The following is a 22,521-nucleotide window of genomic DNA, read 5'->3' as shown; positions in this document are numbered from 1 at the left end:
TGTATATTAACTGCACACCTGTAAACTACTACATTTTCTTGCAGGGTGAAGAAGAGTAAAATACAGGCTTGACCAGGGTTGACTACATAATCACTGCTTTATCATGTGCAAGTTATAATTATATGTTCAACAAGAGTAAGCACAGCTTGTGGACTGATGTAGAGGCTACGACTTCCTACTTGCCTGGTCTATGTAGAAGGCAGTGCCAGAGCGGATCTCTCTGCGCTGTTTGAGGTCAGTCTCTGTGGTGTCTCTGGACAGAGCCACATACTCGACCTCCCGCTTGGTCAGCTCCTAAAGTTAACGACAAGATGACAAAATCAAGACAAAATCAAGACAAAATGTGTAGCACAGGCCTGTGTTTGAGTGAAAAAAAGCAAGGGTCATGTGTACAATGAGACAGTTTTCTTCTTAAGACTGCAGTTTGTAATTACCAGATACTGCATGGCAATGGACCGCCGCAGTGGACCAGGGGGACCGATGAGAAACACATCCTGTCCAAGGAGGTCTTTCTGCATGATCCACCGAAGGTGTTGAGCAACTGCTTGTGGCATGGACTCCGGTACTACAGGAAACATAACTTTATTTTGCAATACTAACAACGTACCACCATTACATATAGCCAAAAAGGCATAAAGGACCAGTTGTCCTAATTAAAACTCAAAGTCAAATTAAATTACGAAAGAAAAATGACCTAAACTGTCAGAAATCAAGTCAAAAGCTTCTTCCCAAAATATGTTCTATACCCTAATATGTGACACAGATATGAATCTTTAATTAATCACCAGCAACACAGTATGACCTGTGCATAAAAAAGACAAGCAGATAGATACACTAGAATGGAATGTAGTCTTAATTTACTGTAGCACAATCAACACACTGAAATTATTTAACCAATTTAACACAAAACTGCTTTTGGTTCTATACATCAAAGTGCTAATTGATTAAGTTCTAATGAGCTGAACTGTATTAATAAATTGTTGTTATTTGTGAGAAGATGAAGCCCTGAGTGAGGTGTGAGAAAAGATCTTACATCCTCATTATAAGCAGTTATGTTTTTATATATATCAAGTACTTAGCTTCAATCAAATAGCATTCATGTTTTTGGCAACAAAGTATTGGTTAACATAGCAAAGAAGACATTTAACCCAACATGTTGACAATAAATCTTTTTAAAGACATACAGGTGTAGATATTTCCTATGTAAGTGAGAAGGGAAATAAGCCAATGTCTCTCTCTATGGTTGATCCCCTTCTCTGAAATGAAGTTATCATCTTATTTTAGAAATAGGGCTTCTGTCCTGTATTTAAAGCTCACCCCTGAAGGGTACATGTTCTAGCATTGTTTTTTAAATATCATGTCATAAAATCCATATTTGGTAAGGTCTTACTCTATAATTAATCACAAGCTTTATATTATGTGTCTTGCCTATATAATCCATTGTCAGACAGAGAACGTTTGACACATCTCATCACAAGAATGTGCTGGAATGAAGAAAGGCTTTCTTTAACTCATTTGCATGACTTACTGAATATTTTTTCCTCTAACAGAGGCCAATAAAGGGCTCTTCATCTACATTTTTCTTCAACTGTATTTTTTCCTGTGGTCCTTTAATAACATATGTGGGTTTATATACCAAAAACATAATTCATTTTTACATGTCCATTTTCCAACCACTGCTTATCCTCTAAAATGAAATAAGATTTTTTTTCCCCTCACTGTGCCTTTAAGACTGATTTGTGTACTTCTGTGACCTCTGATCCGACTGGTTGCCCTGTTTGCGCCTCATTCAGAAAGTAGTCCAGGCCGAAGCACTGCTTACAGTGTAGCGTACTCTGATACTGGTGGATATATGTTAGGCTAATATTTTCAGGGACTGGGGAGTAAACAGTGTTTTTTACGAAACTTAAACTATGTTTAAAAGTGAGTTTAAAGATTTCCATTATATGGGTCCTTTCTAACACACCTCAATTACACTGCATTGACAAATGGCTTGGGATGTGTTCACATTTGGCAGGTTTGGTTCTTGGTGCTATTACACTGTTAGTGCACTTCCTTCGAACAAGAGAGAATGCTGCCTTTCAAGCCAAAGTGTATGCAATTCAATCTGAACAACAAGTTAGGATCTGTTTACAAATATACATTTATTTTACAGCTTTTGATTCAATGTCAAACTTTTACACACCCTTAATTACTACCTACATATTATTCTCAAAGTAGTTAGCCCCAATGGCACAATCTGATTGGTTGAGAAATTATCAACCTGTTTATTTATGATAACAGCATGATATGAATTTACCACACAAAAAAAAGAAAACGGACACATAACTTCTATAAGACAATATTTGACCTGATGTAGACAGCAGGACTATATTGAATTCTGAAGCTATCGCTGACGTCGAATCGCTGTACCATTGACGTTATTGTGAGTTTTTCAGCCAGCAGCTATGACAGCTAAACAATTAAACAAACTGGCTACTATCATTGAATGATAAAGAAATGTTGGTTTTGGCATTAAAAGAAGCATGGTCATACTGAAAAGAACCAAATCTCCAGTATGAAGTACAACAGTGGATGTGTTATATTGTGGAGCAGTTCTTCGAGCATCATGCACATCAAATACAAGATTGACATCAAAACCAGGGTGCCTCTGTCAGGAGGCTCAGACTGTGCCAGGTACTACATCAGGAAAATGATCTAAGGCATTCTGTCAAATTTGTGCAAAATATAATTCACTAGCCAGTGAATTTAATTCACTAAGCACTCTAGTTCATGACATAAAACCCTATTAAAAACCTGTGGAAAGCAGAAAAGAAGATTCCACAAGCATGGACAAAAGACGCGAGAGGGATACTGTATAGATTAAGGTTTTCCTAGCTTATCCAGCACTATAGATGAAAACACTGTTTTGCAAAGAGATTATATAGCCAGTACTTTAATTAAGCTACACTGTGGTTAATGTTTTTTTTCTGCGTATACAACATGAATATGTTCATTGTGGTATATTATATATATTTTCTGTACAGTCATATTGTAATCTACAGATAAGATAAATACATGGTCTTCTACCACCACTATCTGTCTGAACCAGGTTCAATCATTCTTGAATATGACAGTCTGTTGCTCATACTTCAATCCATGACAAACTGCTAATGAGTTAAGGCAAGTTATTTCTGTATCAGAGGAAAGCTTTCCCAATGCTAAATTGTATTTGGAATGTCACATACTGTGATTTACTGGCACAAGTTCAGGGTTTCTGGGTGCTTTGAGCTGGAACGAGACATCCCCTATCTTCACCGTGTCACCTGTGAACCAAATACGTATCAAATGAAAAAGTATACAGACAAATGAAGAAGCATACAGAAGTTAGGTACATACTACATAGTTATGCAGTTACAAACAGAGTATGTATGATGAGATCAGAATAATAATAACAACCATTGCTTTTCACAGGACACTTTCAGCACACAAAAGAATTAAAATGATGCCAACCATTTGTTTATCTGTCAACACATTAGGCTGACTAGAAAAGCTGGCTGTTTTCAGATGGAAGATGGTATAAGGGGACGTAGTCTGGCTCAATAGATGCAGATAAGCTTGACAAAGAGCCATGGGGTGTTGAGCTGTCCGAGTACGTTTGGTTTAGTTGGTTGAGAGTAAAGCTGAATCTTCAGCAGGATGATTAAGCTGAAGCTGAACTTTTAGCTAGCAGTGTAATTAAGCTGAAGCTGGATTTTCAGCAGCATAACTGAGCTATAACTGATATTTTTAACAGTAGAACTTAGAAATAACTGTTTTTAACAGTATAACTAAGCTGTAACTGAAGTTTCAGCAGCACATCTGAGCTACAGCTGATATTTTAGCTGTATAACGCCAGTTAACTAAGCTGTAACGACTAGCGGCATAACTAAATCATCACTGATTGTTTTAGCAGGATAAATGGGCTGTGACTGGTTTTTCACGAGAACAACTGAGCTGCCACTTTATTTTCAGCGGTATAACTGAGCTGTAACTGAAATTTGAGCAGTATAACTGAATTGTCCACTGACCTGAAGCTGTGTTCAGTAGTTTGACCTCTCGTGCGCTGTATTTCCAGCCCTCTTTCGCCGCGACAGGCCCCAGAATAGTACGGATTCTCCTCGCAGCCACAGCTGCGACTGTACCTTTGAATAAGATACGCGCATGCATGTTGATGTTCTTTAAGAACCGTTCTTTAAACGGTTCACAGAGAACAAATAACACTATTATTTGGGTTCTCCCATGTTCACTCACTGGACGCCGACAGGAAGAAAACTGTTGCAGAACAGAACTCGTCCGTCGCATAATCCGTCCGTACGGAACGCGACACGTTTCGATATCTAGTTCCAAGAGAAACAAAGGCTTTTTAAAACTAAAAAGTTTCAGGATTTTTAAAACAGAAAACTGACTAACGTGTTTATTACAAAAACAACAACAACAAGAATAATAATTAAAGATTAAACGACAAGAACTACATAACTATATGAACTGCTACACTATAAGAACATTAACCAAAAACAATAACAATAATATAACAAGGTATTGATAGAATTTCTTCTCCTAGTTAATTATTATTATTATTATTGTTGTTGTTGTTGTTGTTGTTGCTGTTGTTGTTGTTGTTGCCATAACAATATAAAGTATTGTTGTCTTATATTTATTTTGTAATACAACAATAATAAAAACATAATAATAACAATAAATAGTAACAATAATAATTAGAACAATTCTAATAATAATTGTATGTGTAATTTCATTGTTGAAACCTATTTATTATTACTATTGTTGCTGTTAGTAGTAGTAGCAGTAGTTAGCATTTTTGTCTATTTCTGAACAACTCCTTCTTTCTTAAAGTCGTGTGCACTGTATGGCCACAAAAATGTTGAATAATAATAAACTTCTGTAAAGCTTAGTGGTGACTACTGGAAACCCTTAACCTGGCCTTTACCTGGGATAATGAATTTCAGCACATCGTTATTAATGCAATGAATATTTTTAAGCTGAAGGGAATTCCTAGAAGATGCCTGAGGACTCATGAAAGATTCGTTACCCCTTCATGAACGAATATTTAAATTGTTTTCTCTTTTTGTGCGAAATGATAATTAAAGCTGTTAAACCCATTACAGCTTCCCTGTGTTTCGAGTCATTTCTGCAGCCTGTAAAGGTGGTAATTCATGTCTTTTCCTCCAGCGCCATAGGAAACGCTCTGTAATACTAAACAACCGCTTTAAACACCACTTTTCCTTAAAGGGGTCCAAGCATTTCAGCCAAGCAGCCCAGCAGATCTGGTGAGCTCATAGTGATCACTGCAGCTCCTTTTACGGCTTGACATTTATCACGTGGCCAGGAGGCTCAACCCTTGGAAGCCCCTGGCAGAGGAGGAGGAGGAGGGAGGTGATAAGTGGAGGAGTGTGGAAGGCGTAATAACAACAGCCCGTTGAAGAATCCACCCATATGCCCGGCTACTCGATCACAAAGGCGGCTTGACTTTTGGTGAAAAGCGTGTGTAGTTGACTGCACGTCCTTGGAGGCAGGAGGGCAGAGAGGGATTAGACTATGGAAGATGAGTGCCAGTACACCCGCAGCCCTGTGTGGGAAGAGCTGGTGAGTATCCGTACATTTCCTCCTCGGGGAAGAAGTAAAAAGTGTTCTTTTGCTACGAGTCGAAGAGCAGTGAGTGACCAGTCTGAGGTTTAAAGAAGGTCTAATAACCGAAAATGTTGTCTGGTTTTAGCATGGCGCTAAGGGCGCTGCTATAGAAACCGGGAAGGATTTTTTCTTTCCTGTGTTTGTTGAGCTCGTTGTGGAGTGTGAGCTTCAGAAATACGACTTTATCGGTCTCTTTTTGGCCACATTTAGCCTGCTGTAGGATTTCTGTTTTAATAGAAAAGGTTTAGTGAAATTGAGGCTACAGGCTGAAGTTTACCGTTTAGGGTTTGACTGTCAGACGGGACCGTTGAACCGATCAAGCAGATTAACGTTACAGTCAAAGAGTGACCCTAGCGCTATTAGCACTGTTTCAGCATAACGGATACAACAGCAAAATGCCAGAAAGAAAGAAATGTGAAGCAAAAATAATTAAAGAATGAAGTAAATAAAGAAAAGGGGGTCATTTTTGTCGAAACCCTCTTCAGTGTGAGTAAATCCATTTGATTTGGTCTGAACTTAGGCTCAGTTTATATTTGCAAATGAACAATGATTTAGCTTCACTTATGCCTAATTAATTAAAGAGGGCATTAGAAAACAGTAGAGGATTGTCAGAGCGCTGTAAAGGTTCACAAGTTAGATTTAAGTGATATTACATAGTAAATAATACTTTAGAGCTTGCCCCTATTTCGTGCAGATTTCTCAGGAAGAGCCGTGTCGCGCAGGCCTGGATGTGGGGCAGCAGAAGCGTCAGCCCGCTGTAATTGGTTTTGAATGGTGCTGAGTCTGTTGAGCGTATGGAGCTTGTCTCAAAGTTGTCCTACAGGCGTGCAGCCGTACGACAGAGGGACATGTGTTGCAGTCCTGGCAGCAGTTGGACTTTCCTCAAAGCTCTGCCACCGCTAGGGTCTGCTACAGAGATTTCCTCTCTGGCTCCATGTAGGCAGAGCCTATGGGTTACACACCGCCTTCAGAGAGCGAGAGAGCAGTGTAAGTGTAGTGTTCAGGGGAAAATGCCCACTGCTCGGACACGGTAGCCGTCCATGTGCTCGTTTGAGGGTGGCGGAGTGAGTTAGAGGCCGCTCGCCTGCGCTTTGGAGGGCAGTGAAAAGCTAGAGCGAGAGGGAGGCAGATGACGGCGAAGAGAGGCTCCTTCCAGCCGCTCTGCAGCAGCTCCCGCCTGGCGGAGAGGAAGGGAGCGGCACTCGGCGGAGCTAACGCGGAGCTCCATGCCTCCTCTCCCCCTCAGCAGGAGCCCAGAGGAGCCGCAGCGCCGCCGGGAGCCGTCGGGGGAGCAGGGCCGGTGGACGAGTCGTCCGACAGCGAGGGAGAGCAAGAGGGGCCGCAGAAACTCATCAGGAAAGTCTCCACGTCTGGGCAGATCCGAAGCAAGGTAAGGAAACACAAACTAACGGTCTAGTATGCTTTTTTTCCTCTGACGAGGTTTTGACATTTGCCTCTATGCAGTAGCCTAAAGCGACGGTTCTCCATTAGGCTGTGTGGAGAGTTGAGACACGACGCTGGTTCTGTATGTCGAGCATCCACAGGTTGTGTTAGCTTATGGCTTATATGGCATTAATGGAGCCGGCTGGCAGAGGAGAACGACACAAAAAAACAAAAGATTTGCCTTCTCGTTTTGATGAACACCGTTTCTCCATTCACTTCATGCTGTGTTGGTAAATGCGAAGGCCTCCCACTTCGAAAAGGTTTCAGACCTGTTGCTGTTGCTTGGCCACTTGTTGAAATGGAGGATTTTGTGTTAGGTAGCGCTGAGGCATTACAAGATGTCAGGGAATACACAGCTCTTGTTTAATTTAACTTTTATTTCTACTTATCCTAACTAGTGAGTATATGCATATAGGTACGTTACATTAAGTAATGTTTAGTGGGAAATGTATTTTTCATTCAGAACCTTAGTTATGCATAACCATATCCAAGTCCGATCTGAATCTATGCATCATCATGACCCTTCAAACCTGGCTTATTCAGCCGTGCAGCAGGTTGTAGATTATGCTCTGCTTTGGTCACACCTACAGTAAATCTTCTCTTTAGACGTGTCAAAAAAGTGAAAGTGAAGAAAGTTCCCTTGCTGGACGTGCAGCCTACTTTTACTGACCTCTAAGTTCTCCCAGAGCTCATTTAATTGCTCCAGTGCTATCAGTCAGTCGAGGAAATTAAATACTTGATCCCACCTTGCAATATCAATTAGATTAAATTAGTCAAAACTAGTGTGTGCACTTAAACTGTGCCCCATAAAAAGTTCCCTTTTTGACCAGGATGAGGTCCCCTCAATTATTGACTGCTGCTCTCCAGCCGCGCTGCATTATTTAAGAAGGCTATATTTAGAGGCTTGCTGCTTTGGATCGTGAACTGATGCCGGGAAGGCCTATCTTTTGACATGTTAATTAAGAGCCTGTTTAAACCAGACCAGATGGGTAAATAGGGACTCTTTAAAATACAAGAATGTGAAAGTCACTTCAAAATGTCTTTTCATCCTGGGCCGTTTCTGAACTTTTGGGGGCCCACGACATAGTAATCATAATAATTTGCATATATGAATGAAAAACAATTGACGCTCCATTAATCCTGATTGGGGAAAAAAGATATGGGGAAACCAAAGACAATAAAACAGAATACAATATAATAGCAGGAATGAGTAAATAAACAAATATCTACATGCCATATTCTTGGGGGGCCCTAAGCAACTGCGTATAACATTTATAGCTTCCTAAATGTAAAATGTCCTAAATTCAGCCCTTGTTTAAAAACGTCTGTATTCGAGCTGTATACAGAAATATGCCACTGGTGTAAAAAATGCTGCACCAAAGCACAAAAAATAGTATCACTCTATGCTCTTTGGACATTGCATAAATGTTTACATGCCATCTAATAAGATTTCCTTTTATATGGCCTTGTGCACCTTTGAGAGAGCTTAAAGAGACCATTCCTAACTTCCTGTAGCAAGATGTTATTAGACACAAATGCTTGGCTCTTTTTTTAGGTCACTTCCATCAAAGGACATGTTTGCTGCTTTTTTGAGTTCATGTTTCTAAGTTTTCTAGACAACATAAGTTTTTGATGTTAGAATGCTTTTCACCACTCACCACGCTGGAACATTCAGAGACATAGCTGAGTTCTGGAGTTATCAGCAGTGTGCCTCGAAAAGCGATTCCTTTGCTGTGATAATGTTTGAGAGAGCGACTTGCTCGCTGCCTCGTCAAGAATCCTAACCAGGCCATCTGCATCCTCACTGCAGGACATGTGCACACAAGGCCCAGTGCCACAGCATGTATGGCTGGGATATAAGTTGACGTGTACAAGAGGGTGACAGAACTTGTGTATAAAAGTGCAAGATAATCGAGATAATCATTAAGCGCAGTAAAGGAGAACGGTTTGTTGTACGTGTCCTTGTCTTAGGGAAGAAGAATGGGAAATTGAAGAAGACTGAGAAAGAACAACGTTTTCATAGTAGATACTCTGTTCTCCTGTGTTTTAACTGGACTTCTCTGGAGGCTGGTAGGCTGCGCACTGGGCTGTGATGAGTGCAGATTAGCGGTAATGGAGCACGCAGCCTCTGAGTGCTGTTCCACCTCATTGTTTGCTCAACTTGGCTCATCATAGAGACTGTCTGTGGCTTCCTGCCTGTGCCTCGGCCACCGACACGCACACACATACGCACACGCAAACAGCTGTCCAGATGCTATGGATCTCTTACTGCGGGGGTGCAATGACAGTTTTTCACCCTGATTTGCTGATGCCATGGCAACCACCAGGTATATCTTCATCAGCCTAATGTGTAGGAGCAGAAAGCTGGGAGCAGCACTGTTACAGAGAGGCTCAGTCACTTTCAGTAACAGTTAAGCTGGAGTAAATATGCCTTAGAGTTTTTTTTTTTTAATGTGAACATGAAACAAACAAAATAAAGAAAAAGGCTGTTCCGTTCTTTTTTTGTCTTGTGATTTGTAGATTTAGTTTCCGTAGCAACATCACTCTGTGTTTATTCAGGAGGTTTCCCACTTAACAGTCTGTCTATTTGTGAAGCCAGTAGGTTTTCTACAAACTTGAGACAGTGTGCTATACATAGCATGGGGTGAGTGGCAAGTATTAGTTTTATAGCCCAGTTCTTGATATTTATCTCAGTCAGACAATGAAATACATTTTTCAGGTGTACTGATGTACTAGTGACTTTGTTCATTTCGATAGGTAAATTATTTGCAATAATGATCAACATTATACATTATTTGCGACTTCAGGGCATTTTCCATTCCAGCCACTGTAAATGCAACCTTTAGATTTTGAGCTGGCTAACTAAACCAAGATTAATCATTTACATAAATAAAAATAAGATGACCAGTGGGCAGTTACTACAGGATTTACAATTCAATGCTTTTATGGATGTAACCCATATTCAGAAACCAACCCTTTATGCCAGTGATATACCAAAAGATAGGCCAAATCTTTACACTACATTATACTGCAGACGTGGTGCTTTTCTCTCACCTGATTGAGGCCAGTTGTGGTTAGGAGGACATTTTAATGTCTTCTTTACAGCACTCTTGCTCCAAGCTCTTTGATCATGTGTGAGCATCTGCATAGGGTTTGAAAGACATAGTTTCAAATACTTTGTTTCCACACACACAGTAGCCAGCACTGTGCAAAAATCACATACCTCCCATTTATTTACTTTTCAGTTAAATTGGTAATTAAATAGAATTTATTCTTATTCCAGGAGATATACTATGGATATTAGATGCAATATAATCCATTTGCATAAGGAAAGAGTCAAAGGAAAATAAGAAAAAAACTGCCATTTTAAAAAAATGTTAAAAGATATAGAGAAAATTAGATTCCTAACAAACATGCAAGACCACCACAACTGTTACCATCACCATCAGATAAATGGTAATTAAAGCTTTCATCTTTGAGAGAGAGGAGAAAATCAAGCTCCACTCTTGCTTAAAATCTGAAAAACCCACAGATTTTCATGTCCTTCCACTTGTGAGAAGACAACACTCCGGAAACTGTTGCTGAAAATACTAAATAGACAAATAAGAAAAAAAGACAAATCAAACAAAGAAGCTGCTTATGTTTCTCAGAACAACAGTTTGACGTAAAACCAACTTCTAAGACTGTAGTCTGGAGGAACTTTGCTGATTAAAAAACAAAACAAAAGCAAGTCTGTTGAATAGAAGCTGTAATTAATATAAGCAATTATTATACACACACACACACACACACACACACACACACACACACACACACACATATATATATATAATGTGTGTGTGTGTATACACACACATAATAAAACACATATATAAACAAATACAGGTTTATGTGATCATGGGAAGTTAACAATGTCTGTTTCTTGATGCTGAAAATAAACAACTTGTACCTAATGGCTGTTTTGACTGGAAATTAAGTAAATGAAAGATGGTTTGTGACTATTGCACAGTACTGTAGATCAAGAGCTGACGCCTCCAGTGCATGGAACCCATATGATGTGTTGTAATAGACTGCATTATATTCTATTTATTTTGTGGAATATGTCAACAATATATTCCCCTGGAAGCTTCAGCTGCATCAGTTGCGTTAAACTAAATCAGGCTAAAATGAATTAGAGACCTTTGTTCCACCACCTCTTGCTCAGGGCAGAATACAGGGGTGACAATACTTACAGTCTCTGCTTTACCTGCTTTTAAATATAAGTTATAAGCGCTAATAAAGAAACGCAAATAATGCTTGCATTGCACTTTACCTTTAAATTGAGGATTTGAATGTGTTTGTGTATTCCTAGGAAATTGATTTACGCAAACAGCATGACTGTCTTTAGTTCCTAACGAATACCAGCTCCCTGTGCTGTTAATGCACCGAAGGTCTAGGGTTACCCTGTTGTCCCCCTGCTTCATCTCCAGTGATGTGATTAAGTGTGGAATGAGAGAATTTGATAGTGAAATTAGAACTTAGAGTGCACTGAGCAGATATTGTGTTTAGGAGTGAGTGATGCCAGGGTAGACAATGGCCTACACAGCCTATCACAATCTCATTGATCACAAATCACATTAATGTTGAGGAGGAGAATGAAACAAATGAAACAGGAAGCTGTAGACAGATTGAAATGATAACTCTGTGAAATATCAGACAAGGTTTACTTTTACTCTGCTTGAGAATCTTTGCCTGGATCATTTTCCCATTAAAATGACAAAAGAAGGAAGGGAAGAGAGCATTAAATGGAGAAAGAACTGCAGTCAAGTCTTGACGGGTCCTGTTATTAAGTTAAGAAGATCTGCTCTGTAGGGATGAGTCCATGTGTCCTGTGCACTAATTCGTGAATGGGATGTACTGCTGATTAGTGGAACTGCCACAGGCATGGAGTATATACCTGGGTTTGACTGATATATCCGTTGGTCAATAATATCCTTAGATATTAAAGTCCTGCAAATTTATTGGTTTAGCAAAAGTGGTAAAGCATAGAAAATGAAGAATACTGTTTCCTTTGTGAGCCTTCCGCCCAATGACAGCTGAGATAGACTACAGGATGAGATAGAGTACAGGATAAGTGGTTTAGATGATGTGTGTGTGTGTTTTGTTTTTTGAGAGTCTATTATTGTTATTGAGTGTCATCTTGACACAGACTGCTAAGGTGAGTCATTTTCCATTTGTGTTTGAACTTGTAAATTTGAACACAAAACACCATCATGGTTAAAATAACAAAAGCAGCACGTCCAGACCTAACCCTTAGCATTTGACTAACACATGACCGCACAAGAAAATCTTTTGACAAGAATGGATGACAAATGAGAAAAATAAGTGGTGATTAACAGAAAAGAAAACCACGATGAATTCTGGGAAGCCCGTCCTGCACTACAATATTTATATTATTGTAGACTTTGTGAGTTTCTGCTGTTTATTTAAGTTTGAGAACTGAGGATCATATTTCACAACACTCAGCTGAGTACTGGCAATCAGAGTCAGTAAAGCACGGTTTAAAGTAAAGGTTTGGCAAAAAAGAAAACAAATGTACACAGTTTTCCACTCGCCCAGATGTAGCCAATCAACCAAGGCATGTTTGGTGTGTGAATATATCTTCTTTACTATAGGGCTGGAGCTACAAGGCGAACGTTGCTAACAAACACCACTAGTCAATAATCACCCAAATCTTTTTCATAAACAAAAAACATCTCTCAAACTGTCGTTTTTCATAAAGGCCGTTCAGGCTTGTCAGTGTGGTTTGGTGCTCAGTATGACTTTCAGTGAGCTTTAAAAATGAGCAATACTTCACCTGTAGCCCGACTCCCCCGTACAATCTGGCTCCCCATGTGTACACACAGATTATGCAGGCGTATAGATACTAGTTTACTGTTGTGATTTCTGTTCTTCCTGTCTAATGTGCGTGAACACATTGGGAAGTTGAATTAAGGCTCAACACCTGCTGTCTGAAGTGGCTGCCCAGCAGGTCCTAAACCACTTACACTATGAAGTCTTGGGTGAGTATTGACTTTGAGTATTTGTTAGCAACATTAGCCTTGTAGCTCCAGTGCTAAACAAACAAACAAAAAAAAAATGGAAACCAAACATGTATTGGCTGTTCATGTACGTCTCGGGTGGAAAATTGTGTGTATTTTTTCCTTTGAAAAAAACAATTGAAATACAAAATGAAAATGTATATTTGAATAGTTTTTAGCCCCTTCAAATTGATATCATGTTGATATGGTATTGATAACAATATTGGTTTCCTATCAGTTGTGCCCTAACATATCATCACTATTGAAATGATCACCGCAAAGCAAAAAAAAAAAATTCTCATCTCTTAATATAATGTAAAAATATCTGATTGTAAGTCATTTCGGATGGCTTCAGGTTTTGTCTATTTGTCGTGGAACTTTCAGATGTGAAAATAGAGATACACTGTTTTGTTCTGATGATTTTTCTTCAGCATTTTACATACTGCATTGTATTAAAATCAAATAAAGTGGCCTGATTATGTCCACTTTTTAATGAAACACGCAGTTGGTCAGTGTTCTTTAAGTACAAATGATAGGATATCCTCATTATTGTCTGTCACAATAGCAATATTTATCAGAATAATAATAAAATGCCATCATATTGCCATCCTTTCCTCTGTCTTGCATATGATCTGCTTCAGAAAACATGAGATTACTGACAAATATTGATTTGTCTTCCTAGTGAAAATGCTGATATGTCTCATGATCCCATACATTATAGACTATATGTGGTTTATGGAGGGGATTGTACAGATGATCTTTGTTGATAATGTAGGAAGTTGAGAAGTGGAAGCCTTCCAGGCACCCCTGCAACCAGAGTGTCGTTTACTGGATTGTCAGAGACACAAGATTAGACAAAGCTACTCCAATTAAATGCTATTCCTTCCTCTTTCACAAGGGCTCTATAAGTGAAGCATTACAGAGTAAATTGCTCTTGGAGGCTGAAGACGGTCACTATTTTTTTCTCATTATGCAATTTTCATTTCATCATAATTGGACCTGGTTGATGTATTTCTTGCTTCACATGACTCCTTTTGCAGTAACTGACTGACTGATTTGTCTTCTGAGTTGAGTTGACCTTGTCACACCCTCATAACCTACTGGCCTTAAATGCCTTCCATACAGTCTTTCAGTGTAGAAGGGAATCTGTGGATGGTTGTGACATGACTGTTGGTATGCGATGGCACAATGCCTGTCTAAAGGGAACAAGACTGTATTCACAGTCATAGCCATCTCAGACGGGAGGCAGCGTATGTATATACTGAGTGTGTATGTTGGGTAGGGGTGATTGGACAGCGCTGGCTTTTTTGTTAAGTGTTTTAACGGCTGGTCTCCTCCCCCTCCCTCCCCTGCTGACTGTATAGCAGTGTTTCAGTGGCTGTCATTTGTTTCTCCTCCCCACGCCTGAGCGTCCTGACCAGTGTAATTGTTACCTTGTGCACTGCTTCATGCCGTACACAATGGCTCTGTGTCGTTGGAGATGGGAAAATTATGTGCCAACATTTGACAAGGTGTAATTGCTGGACCAGTTTAAACCATGCAGAAAAGTTTTCACTGGAAGTGGTATTTTTAACTTGCAGGGCTGGAGAAGAGTGTTTGTGTTAATGTGGGCCTCTAATCATGCTTTACTAACACAAAGCAAGAAAAGTTATAACTAGGGTGGAAAAGTGTCCCTGTGTAATTTTTTATTCACCAGCCTGTGTCATGATATAAGAGAGTCTTGAGTTTTGTGTTGAGAATGTGTGAATCTGTGCATCTGCAGATATAAGTCCATCACCATCAAAGTACAGAGTTAACTTGTTCCAAAGTGGGCCACAGTAGACTTTGAGATTTATAGGGCAAGATATTTTTGGGTAATTTTGCATATCATTCCTAAAATACATCTGGCTTTCACAAGCTTAAAGCAGAACCATCTGTCACCACTGAGATGTAGATCATGCCATTGGTTAGAGTCTTGTCTTAGCACAAACTTCCTTTTTAGAGCACTTACTGCCTTCAAATGAGCTTAGGAAGACCAGTGAATTATCCATGCGTGTTTAGTCTGGTTTCTAACCACAAAATCTGTTTTCTGAATTCAATATTGACCCAAACATGAAAGCCCTAGATCTTGTTTCAAAATCTTTGGCTTGCTTTAGAGCAAACGGTTCTTGGGAATTGGCAGTCCCAGTGCTAGCTTCCAATTAGACCCAAAGCCATTTGTGGCAGCAGTAGTTTACTATTTCTTCAGTGTGGCTGGAATGCTTAGTGGGGGAGTTTGATGTACTGGCCATTAGTAGTAGCCTGTGGGTAATTACCAACAGAGAAATGCTGCATCCTTTCAACTCCCTGGCACAGCAGTTTGTATGGTGTCTTTGCCACAGAGCCCCCCACAGGCCCAATATTCCTGATAAAAAGATCACCACAGTGCACAAAAGCAGACTTATTTACAGGACCAATCACTAGCCACCAACTAAGCTTCTAAACATGCGCTAGATCTTTTTCATTTTACATATAACCACATCCATTTAGGGCTCAGCCAAATTGGCCAACACTAACTCATGATATTTTCACATCATTTTGTTTAGTTAGGAAAAAGGATTATATGAACAAATGTATGATATGATTTTGTAATTTGTCATAAAAATGTTTGGCAATGCCAATAATAATAATAATAATACATTTCATAAAATTGCATCTCAATGTGATTTACAGTAAATTTGAATAAAACAGGCAAATTGCACATGACCTTTACCATATTATGCTTTGACTTTATTACTCATTCTTTTGCCATATCTGTTACCAGTCAAACAGTGCAGCAGGATTCTTTGCTGCCAAAATTGTATCCACCAGGGCTTTTTTAGGATTTTTTTAGGATCTACACAAATATAGTCTTATGCAAATATTACAATACCCTCTTTTAAAGTTTTATTGATTTTCTAAGTGAAAACAAATGTCATCAACAAGAATAAACGTATAATATGAAATGTTAAAATATTTTTTTCATCAAATTGTAGTGCATGATGTCTGTTTATTTGGAACAAAAAAAATACGCCATATCTTTTTCAGTGACATTAAAACACAAAATGTTTTTTTCCAGTACGTTAAATTCAAATAAACAGTGATTGTGCATTAAAACATATATTCTCCGTCGACAATGTATACTTAATTTTACTTAGAAAAACAAAACATGTGGGACACCCAAACCACAAGATCATCGCTGAGGCGACGATCAATTTCCTCCTTTCATTGATACCTCAGATTACACTTTCATGATATCCATGAAAACCTACACACAGTGAAATAAGTAGTGAAGACAGCTCAGAACGTTCTTAGCTATCTGTCTGAATTTTTAGTTATTTGCATGTCTAGGCTTTGAGACGATGAGGACGAGTGAGTGTGGGCATATATCTGTTCTTGTATTATCCTACAGGTGAGGGGGGGAAGCATAGACATGTCACTACATCTGAAGCAAACTTATCTATTAAATCCAAGACGAACACAGCATGCCAGAAGGGTGAAGTGTTCTTCTCCTCTGTCTAGTCCAAACACAGTCCTTCAGTTGAAAAGGCTATGAAGTGAGTTCTGAAATGAGCTCCTTTAACTGAGGAACACTGTCAGCGTGCTGCTGAAATAAGATCACAATACCAGATAGTAGTCCAGCATGGGAAACAGTATTTCTGAGGAGAATTTCTCAAGAATTAACTGCCATCCTTTTTAAACTATGGCCTTTTCCCCCTAATATTAACAAAATACTTAAATTCTCTAAACATTAGATAAAGGGCCATAAATGATTATAAATTACTATATACTAATAACTATTTGACTGATTCCACTTATATAGAGTTTGAGACTTTTATTAGTCGTTTTTCTTTTTTGAATTTCAGTTCAGTGAAGCATGTGCACCTGTACATGGATGTACTATGAAATGATCTAGGAGTTGGATTCACTACATTTAATCACCCATATGGTGCTTGGCACATCCTGTGTATGTGTGTGTGGGTGGATAGATGGTGGAGGCACTGCAGGCGTGTGCCAGTGAGTGTGATACTGAGGCTGGATATCCTCAGGGACAGGATGAAGGCCTGTTTTCTTCATTCACTTTCTTAGGAACTCCTGCTTTGTGCTCTTATCCCCTCAACACAGCTGCTGCCCTCATTGCCGCCTTTGTCTATTGTGTGTGCGTGTGTGGTGTTTTTGTGTTTCAGTGTCACTAGGATTGAGGTGTGGAGTTACACACTGTGCTGTGGTAGAGTTACAGAGGGCTGTGTGTGTGTGTGTACAGTATGGCACAGTGGGGTTACTCAGTTGTGTCTGGCTCAGTGCTGTTCTCCCTCTCACAGTTTAGTGAAGAAACACTCTATTAATAGATAGCTTCTTGTCCTACTTGGCAACAGGAAGAAAGCTGAAGACAAGGAAAGGAACTATGGAGACCAAAAACGAACAACTAAATGAAGCATTGAAGTAGACCATTAATGTTTCTCCTTTAACCATTTGAAAACAAGTGTTGGTTTTGTGTTGTCAAAGTACTTTACAGTGCAAGAGTAGCAATAATAATATACAGTAAGGATGCAGTAATTTTAATGCAGAAAAAACTGGAAAAATTAATGTGTAGAAATTTAACATTGTATCACCGATGCAGTCCTCAGCCTCTTGTCTTGCATGTGGGTGCATCCGATCAGTGTACAACAGGATGGGTTTGATTCTGATATCTGATCTCAAGGTGTCTGATAATACAGAGTACTAATTTGATTCCAGTGCTCTGTTAAGACCCTTGTGCTTGGCTAGCATGCCAGAGTTAAGAGCATTTTTGGGGGGGATTTAAATCATATTTGTAAAAAAGAAATTTAAAATAATGATGCAATAGAGGGCTATAACATCAGCCGATATTAACAATATAATAAGAAACTGATAATTAGCAATGCCAGGATTTGAACTTACATCCCCCTGACAATAATGGCATAAAATTAGATGGTTCTGCTGCTGGGAAACCCAAATCTGTGTTTTTTTTTTTTTTGTTCAAAACTGCACATTTGGCTGCAGCCTGTCAGAGTAAAGCGGTTGGGGAAAGGGGAGGATCTTGTGCTATGCAGTCATGCTCAAATAACTGGGTGTTTTTCTGAATATTTTGCCTAAAAAGTATGGGTTTCTGATGTTGCAGGTTTTTAAAAAGTTATGTTTTATATATCTGGTTTGTATATTGCTGAACCAGTCTGTGTATTTTACAATTAGAGATCTAGAATTAAGACATTAACACATGAAATATCGCAAATCAATAAATACATTTAAAGTAGTGATGGTCTAGAGGGTATATAGAAAATCAGCTGATATTGATGACTTGTGATTTTATCAGCAAAAATATCACTAATAATTAGTGACTCACAGGGATTTGAACTCACAATCTCCTGATGACAAGGCAGAACCTTAGATGGTTCTGCCACTGGGAGGTCCAATATGAGTTTAATATGTACCCTTTTAATTATATTACAGCACTAAAGGCTAAACTGTTAGCTCTGAGCACACAAGTTAATATAATCAAAGCTTCTAAAACAGTAGAGCTAGTAGTAATAGTAGATTATCAAGCCCCAACCTTTAGTTCTGAATCACACGAGAAAAAAAAACAATTCTAATATGATACTAGCACTCCACAACATCACACCTATCAAATAGTTAGGAATTTAGATGCTATAAAAAATTAATCTTATTAAAAATTTGATTATAACATCACAGTGCTAGAATTAAAGTAATATTCTGAATGCCTCCTGGTTCAAGAACTGTGTCTTTACTTAACAGGAAAAATAGATTGTTTCAATATGTAAGGATGTAACTTCTTGTTGTTCTGATAATGCTTGAAATATTGAATAAAGCATTTATATTTCAGTCAGCACTATACAGGTTTTAATTGCATAAAATATATAACAAGTATTAATAGGACAGATTTAGCACTAGGAGTTTTTTTAGGAGTTTTTTTTTTTAAGAGTTTAAGAAATGTCATAATTGAGGACTGACAATTATATTGGTCACTAAAACACAGCTTTGGCTGATATTGCCAGTTCTTGTTCATTTTAGTTGCAACATTTTCCTATTGCCCTGATTAAAACCCATATCTCATATTGGATCCTGATTGTCCTCTAGCTGCTATGCTGCTAGGAGCACGCAGCAGAGAAAAAGTGAAGAGTGTAGTCATACAGCTTTCATGAGTCCTCTCGGTTATTTAGTGCTGAAATTGGATTTAGGCAAATTGCCTGGTGATTGCACCTCTCATCCATCTGCTATGGCATTTCCTGACCTCTATCACAGAGCAATGTTAGGCTGCTAGCCATGAACAGAAAATGATCGTCAGCTTATGAGTGAACACCCTTGATGTGTAGTTACAGGTGATATCATTCTGAATAAGCCTCTGGCTTGTGTTAGCATGTTTAGCTGCACCTTAGTTGGGAGTGTGAAGTTAGTCGGCAGTCTGAGGCCTTTTGTACCATCTCTTTGAAGTTTATTTCATGGAACACAGTAAAAGTCCTTAAAAGGAAGCTACAGTCACCCTAATCTATTGTAGGAATTAGGTTGCGAAATTGTAGTTGGTAAAGGGAAGATGTTCTTATTTGGAACATTCAAACATCTGATTGAATCTGAACTCTAAGCAGGACTGCTTTATTCACAGAAGTTTCTAGGTGCTTTGATGCATGTCTGTAGTGTTTCACAATGTAGAGAGCGCTCCACCCATCAAGCTGAGTGTAAAAATGAAGAAGTGGCTTGGGCTATTTATTGAGAGTGTTAAACTCAGAAGTAAATATCAGTCCACCTGGGAGCAGTGAGACTTTTTTTCCAAGTGTGCTCCATTATGTGTAAAGTAAGTGCTCTGTTAACCATTTCAGTACTGGCATCATTATGTAGTAGAGGCATAACAATTCAAACATTTCAATTTTTCGATTTTCAATCTTTTCTGTGTTAAAAAGGTCTTTACTTGGTTCCCAAATAGCATAGCCAAGCCCTATTACCAGGAGATTGATCCCCAGTGTTGCCATCCATAGCCAGGAGTCCAAGACAGCACAATTGGTCTTGCTTTCTCTGGGTGGGTAGGTTAGCCCTCCCTCACCCCACTTTACTCTGTGCCTTGCTAGCCAGTGCAGGATTCTGTTAGCTGACATAACTGGTGCTTAACGTTCTTCTCCAAGACTGTTCAGCTGTTTGACAACATTGCTTGAGTAGCAGTTTGAAAATATGTGGTGACTGCCTCCACATGACAAAGGAAGCTTACATTTGCTTCTTTGCACTGGTGGTATCATGAGATTGGGCGAATCATAACTAGTGAGTAGAACTGGATATGAAAAAACTGGAAATATTCACCCCCCCCCCAAACAAAACAAAAAAACAAATAAATGTCTTTACTCTTCAGATACGTACAGTAGTGTGCAAAAATCAGAAATCACTCTTTCATGATTTGCAGTCAAATAGCCATTAAGTATTACATAGTTCTCTTTTTTCAGTGAGAGGAAATAGCAAGAAACATACATTTACCAGAAAAGAACCTATAATATTACATCTGTCAGTATTTAACTTGTCCTCTCTTTGGTGCACTCTACTGCTACTTTGACTCTTCCGTCTTTCTCGTCTTTAAACCACCGAGTTATAGATGTGTCCCGCCCAGCAAAAGCTGTTCCGAAGAGACACTGACACTCTGTTGCCCTTCAAAACACAAGTCAAGCTCCACTTTTGCTTCAGATCTGAAAAAAATCCATGTTTGCACTGTGAGAAGATACCGTGGGTCTGAAAGGATGTGTAGCTGTTAGGAGAGCTGTTACTGAGAAAATTTAAATAGACAAAAAGATCTGAGACGTGGAGTAATATGGGAAGCAGAAAATACATCAGATTCTAAGACAGATGTTTCTAGGTGTGGAAAAATATCCTTTTGAAAAACCAAAAGTAAGTCAAAAAGACTGGAAGCTGTAATAGAGGGTGGCCACACTAAATACTGAAAAAATATATATTTAGCTGTTGAGGCTTCTGTGTAATTTTCTGTTAAACATCTTTCCTGTTTTTTTTTTCTGACACTGAAAAATTATTCACCAAATTATCACAATTTTGTACTGGAAATTAAATAGCAGTTGACCCTTGTACAGTATTGTAATTATACACATTGGTTGCAAAAAGTAATTAAACAGTGCAACTGTCATATAGTTATAAACCATACAGAATAGATAGGATGGATACGATGCACACAAATGCCTAGTTTTGATTGTAGACAGTAATTTTCACATTGCTCTGTGATAGGGGTTACAATTTCAATACAATGGTTTCAGTGCTCATCTTTTTATTTTTCTAAACTCTATTGAAATGATTGCACTTTTAATCTCCCAGTGTTTGTTACGATGCATCACAGAGAAAATATATGATGTTGAAAAGTCATGTTAGTTATTTTTCTATATTACTTTTGGCAAACTTGTGTGGCATCTGGTGCCAGTGGACTGGAGGAAAGCTTAATTACAGTGGGAAAACATTTTTTATGATACGCTGATATTGGCTGAGGTCTTTTTCATTTCTCCTTGGTTTACTGAATGTCTGTGTATTAGCTCCCACAGATGATCAAATACTCAAATGAGTCTGAATTTGCATGTCTAAACTCAGCAGCTTCGACACTCAACTCAGTATAACTGCACTATTGTAGTTGTACTGAATGTCATTTTAGTAAAGTGTAAAGAGGTGCGTGTTGTTAAAGGTGGTGAGAGTTCAGCAGTGTTATTGCAGATTGGAGTCGAAGGCTTTAATGGCAGTGTAGTACCAGTCAATGTACCAGTGGACTGACTTGCTGTTTAAGTTGACACAGCTGTGCACCAGGATGTCAGATCGAAGCCTGCGCCTCTGTTTGCAATTCTCCCCACAGAGAGCATATTTCCTCTACTATAAATAGCCTAGCTCCCTTGTAAGTCTGTGGATTCCTGTATGTTTTTTTCTCCCTTCCATGTTCCTGCTGTATTTGTAGATGAATGGACGGGAAGCAGCACGTCTGCTTCCAGGTCTGTAGCACTTGTTTGTTGTTGGTTGGGACTGGCATAATATGAAATGACAGAACTGTTCTACTAACATCGACTGGCTGACACTGTGACGCCTCAGGTCAGCTCTGTCTATACGTCCACCTCTGTCTTCCTTCACCTCTGCCATGTAGCAACACCCCCTGCTCTTGTGCAGTATTGGTTAGATTTCTTGTGGAATGTGGTAGATGCTTTGCTTTTGAATTTGTAGTGTCTCTTACAAAGAAGGAGAATTAGGTATAAAGGTAGCGTGGCAAAAATATCATAACAGTTAAAGATATTTTAACTTTCTAAATTTTAAATTGTGTCACATTTAAAACAGCCTATTAACACCTATACATGTTTAGTGT

The 22,521-nt window shown here is 38.8% G+C and overlaps 2 protein-coding genes across 8 annotated transcripts in view; one reads left to right on the top strand and one right to left on the bottom strand.

The window, feature by feature from the left end:
* vwa8 (von Willebrand factor A domain containing 8) overlaps positions 1–4,309 on the bottom strand; it is a 106,848-nt gene extending 102,539 nt beyond the window's left edge. Inside the window, exons 1-4 of the mRNA XM_017710845.2 lie at positions 4,050–4,309; positions 3,228–3,305; positions 435–565; positions 184–294 (exon numbers count right to left, since the gene is read on the bottom strand). Coding sequence (XP_017566334.1) covers positions 184–294; positions 435–565; positions 3,228–3,305; positions 4,050–4,188 — 459 coding nt within the window. The 5' untranslated portion in view covers positions 4,189–4,309. The remainder of the gene's footprint in view (positions 1–183; positions 295–434; positions 566–3,227; positions 3,306–4,049) is intronic.
* Positions 4,310–5,419: 1,110 nt separating this feature from the next.
* dgkh (diacylglycerol kinase, eta) overlaps positions 5,420–22,521 on the top strand; it is a 74,057-nt gene continuing 56,955 nt past the window's right edge. For 2 of the 7 annotated variants that reach the window (XM_037539016.1, XM_017710846.2), the window contains exon 1: positions 6,527–7,057. In XM_037539016.1, the coding sequence (XP_037394913.1) occupies positions 6,797–7,057 (261 nt within the window). In that variant the 5' untranslated portion in view covers positions 6,527–6,796. Of the gene's footprint in view, positions 5,623–6,523; positions 7,058–22,521 lie in introns of those variants that run through there. The other 5 variants (XM_017710848.2, XM_017710847.2, XM_017710850.2 and 2 more) reach the window with 5 other exon arrangements.

The sequence above is a fragment of the Pygocentrus nattereri genome, chromosome 6 (assembly GCF_015220715.1).
Source record: "Pygocentrus nattereri isolate fPygNat1 chromosome 6, fPygNat1.pri, whole genome shotgun sequence".
Taxonomy (NCBI): domain Eukaryota; kingdom Metazoa; phylum Chordata; class Actinopteri; order Characiformes; family Serrasalmidae; genus Pygocentrus; species Pygocentrus nattereri.
The sequence above is the reverse complement of the archived record's forward strand: the minus strand, read 5'-3'. Positions and strand labels throughout refer to the sequence as shown.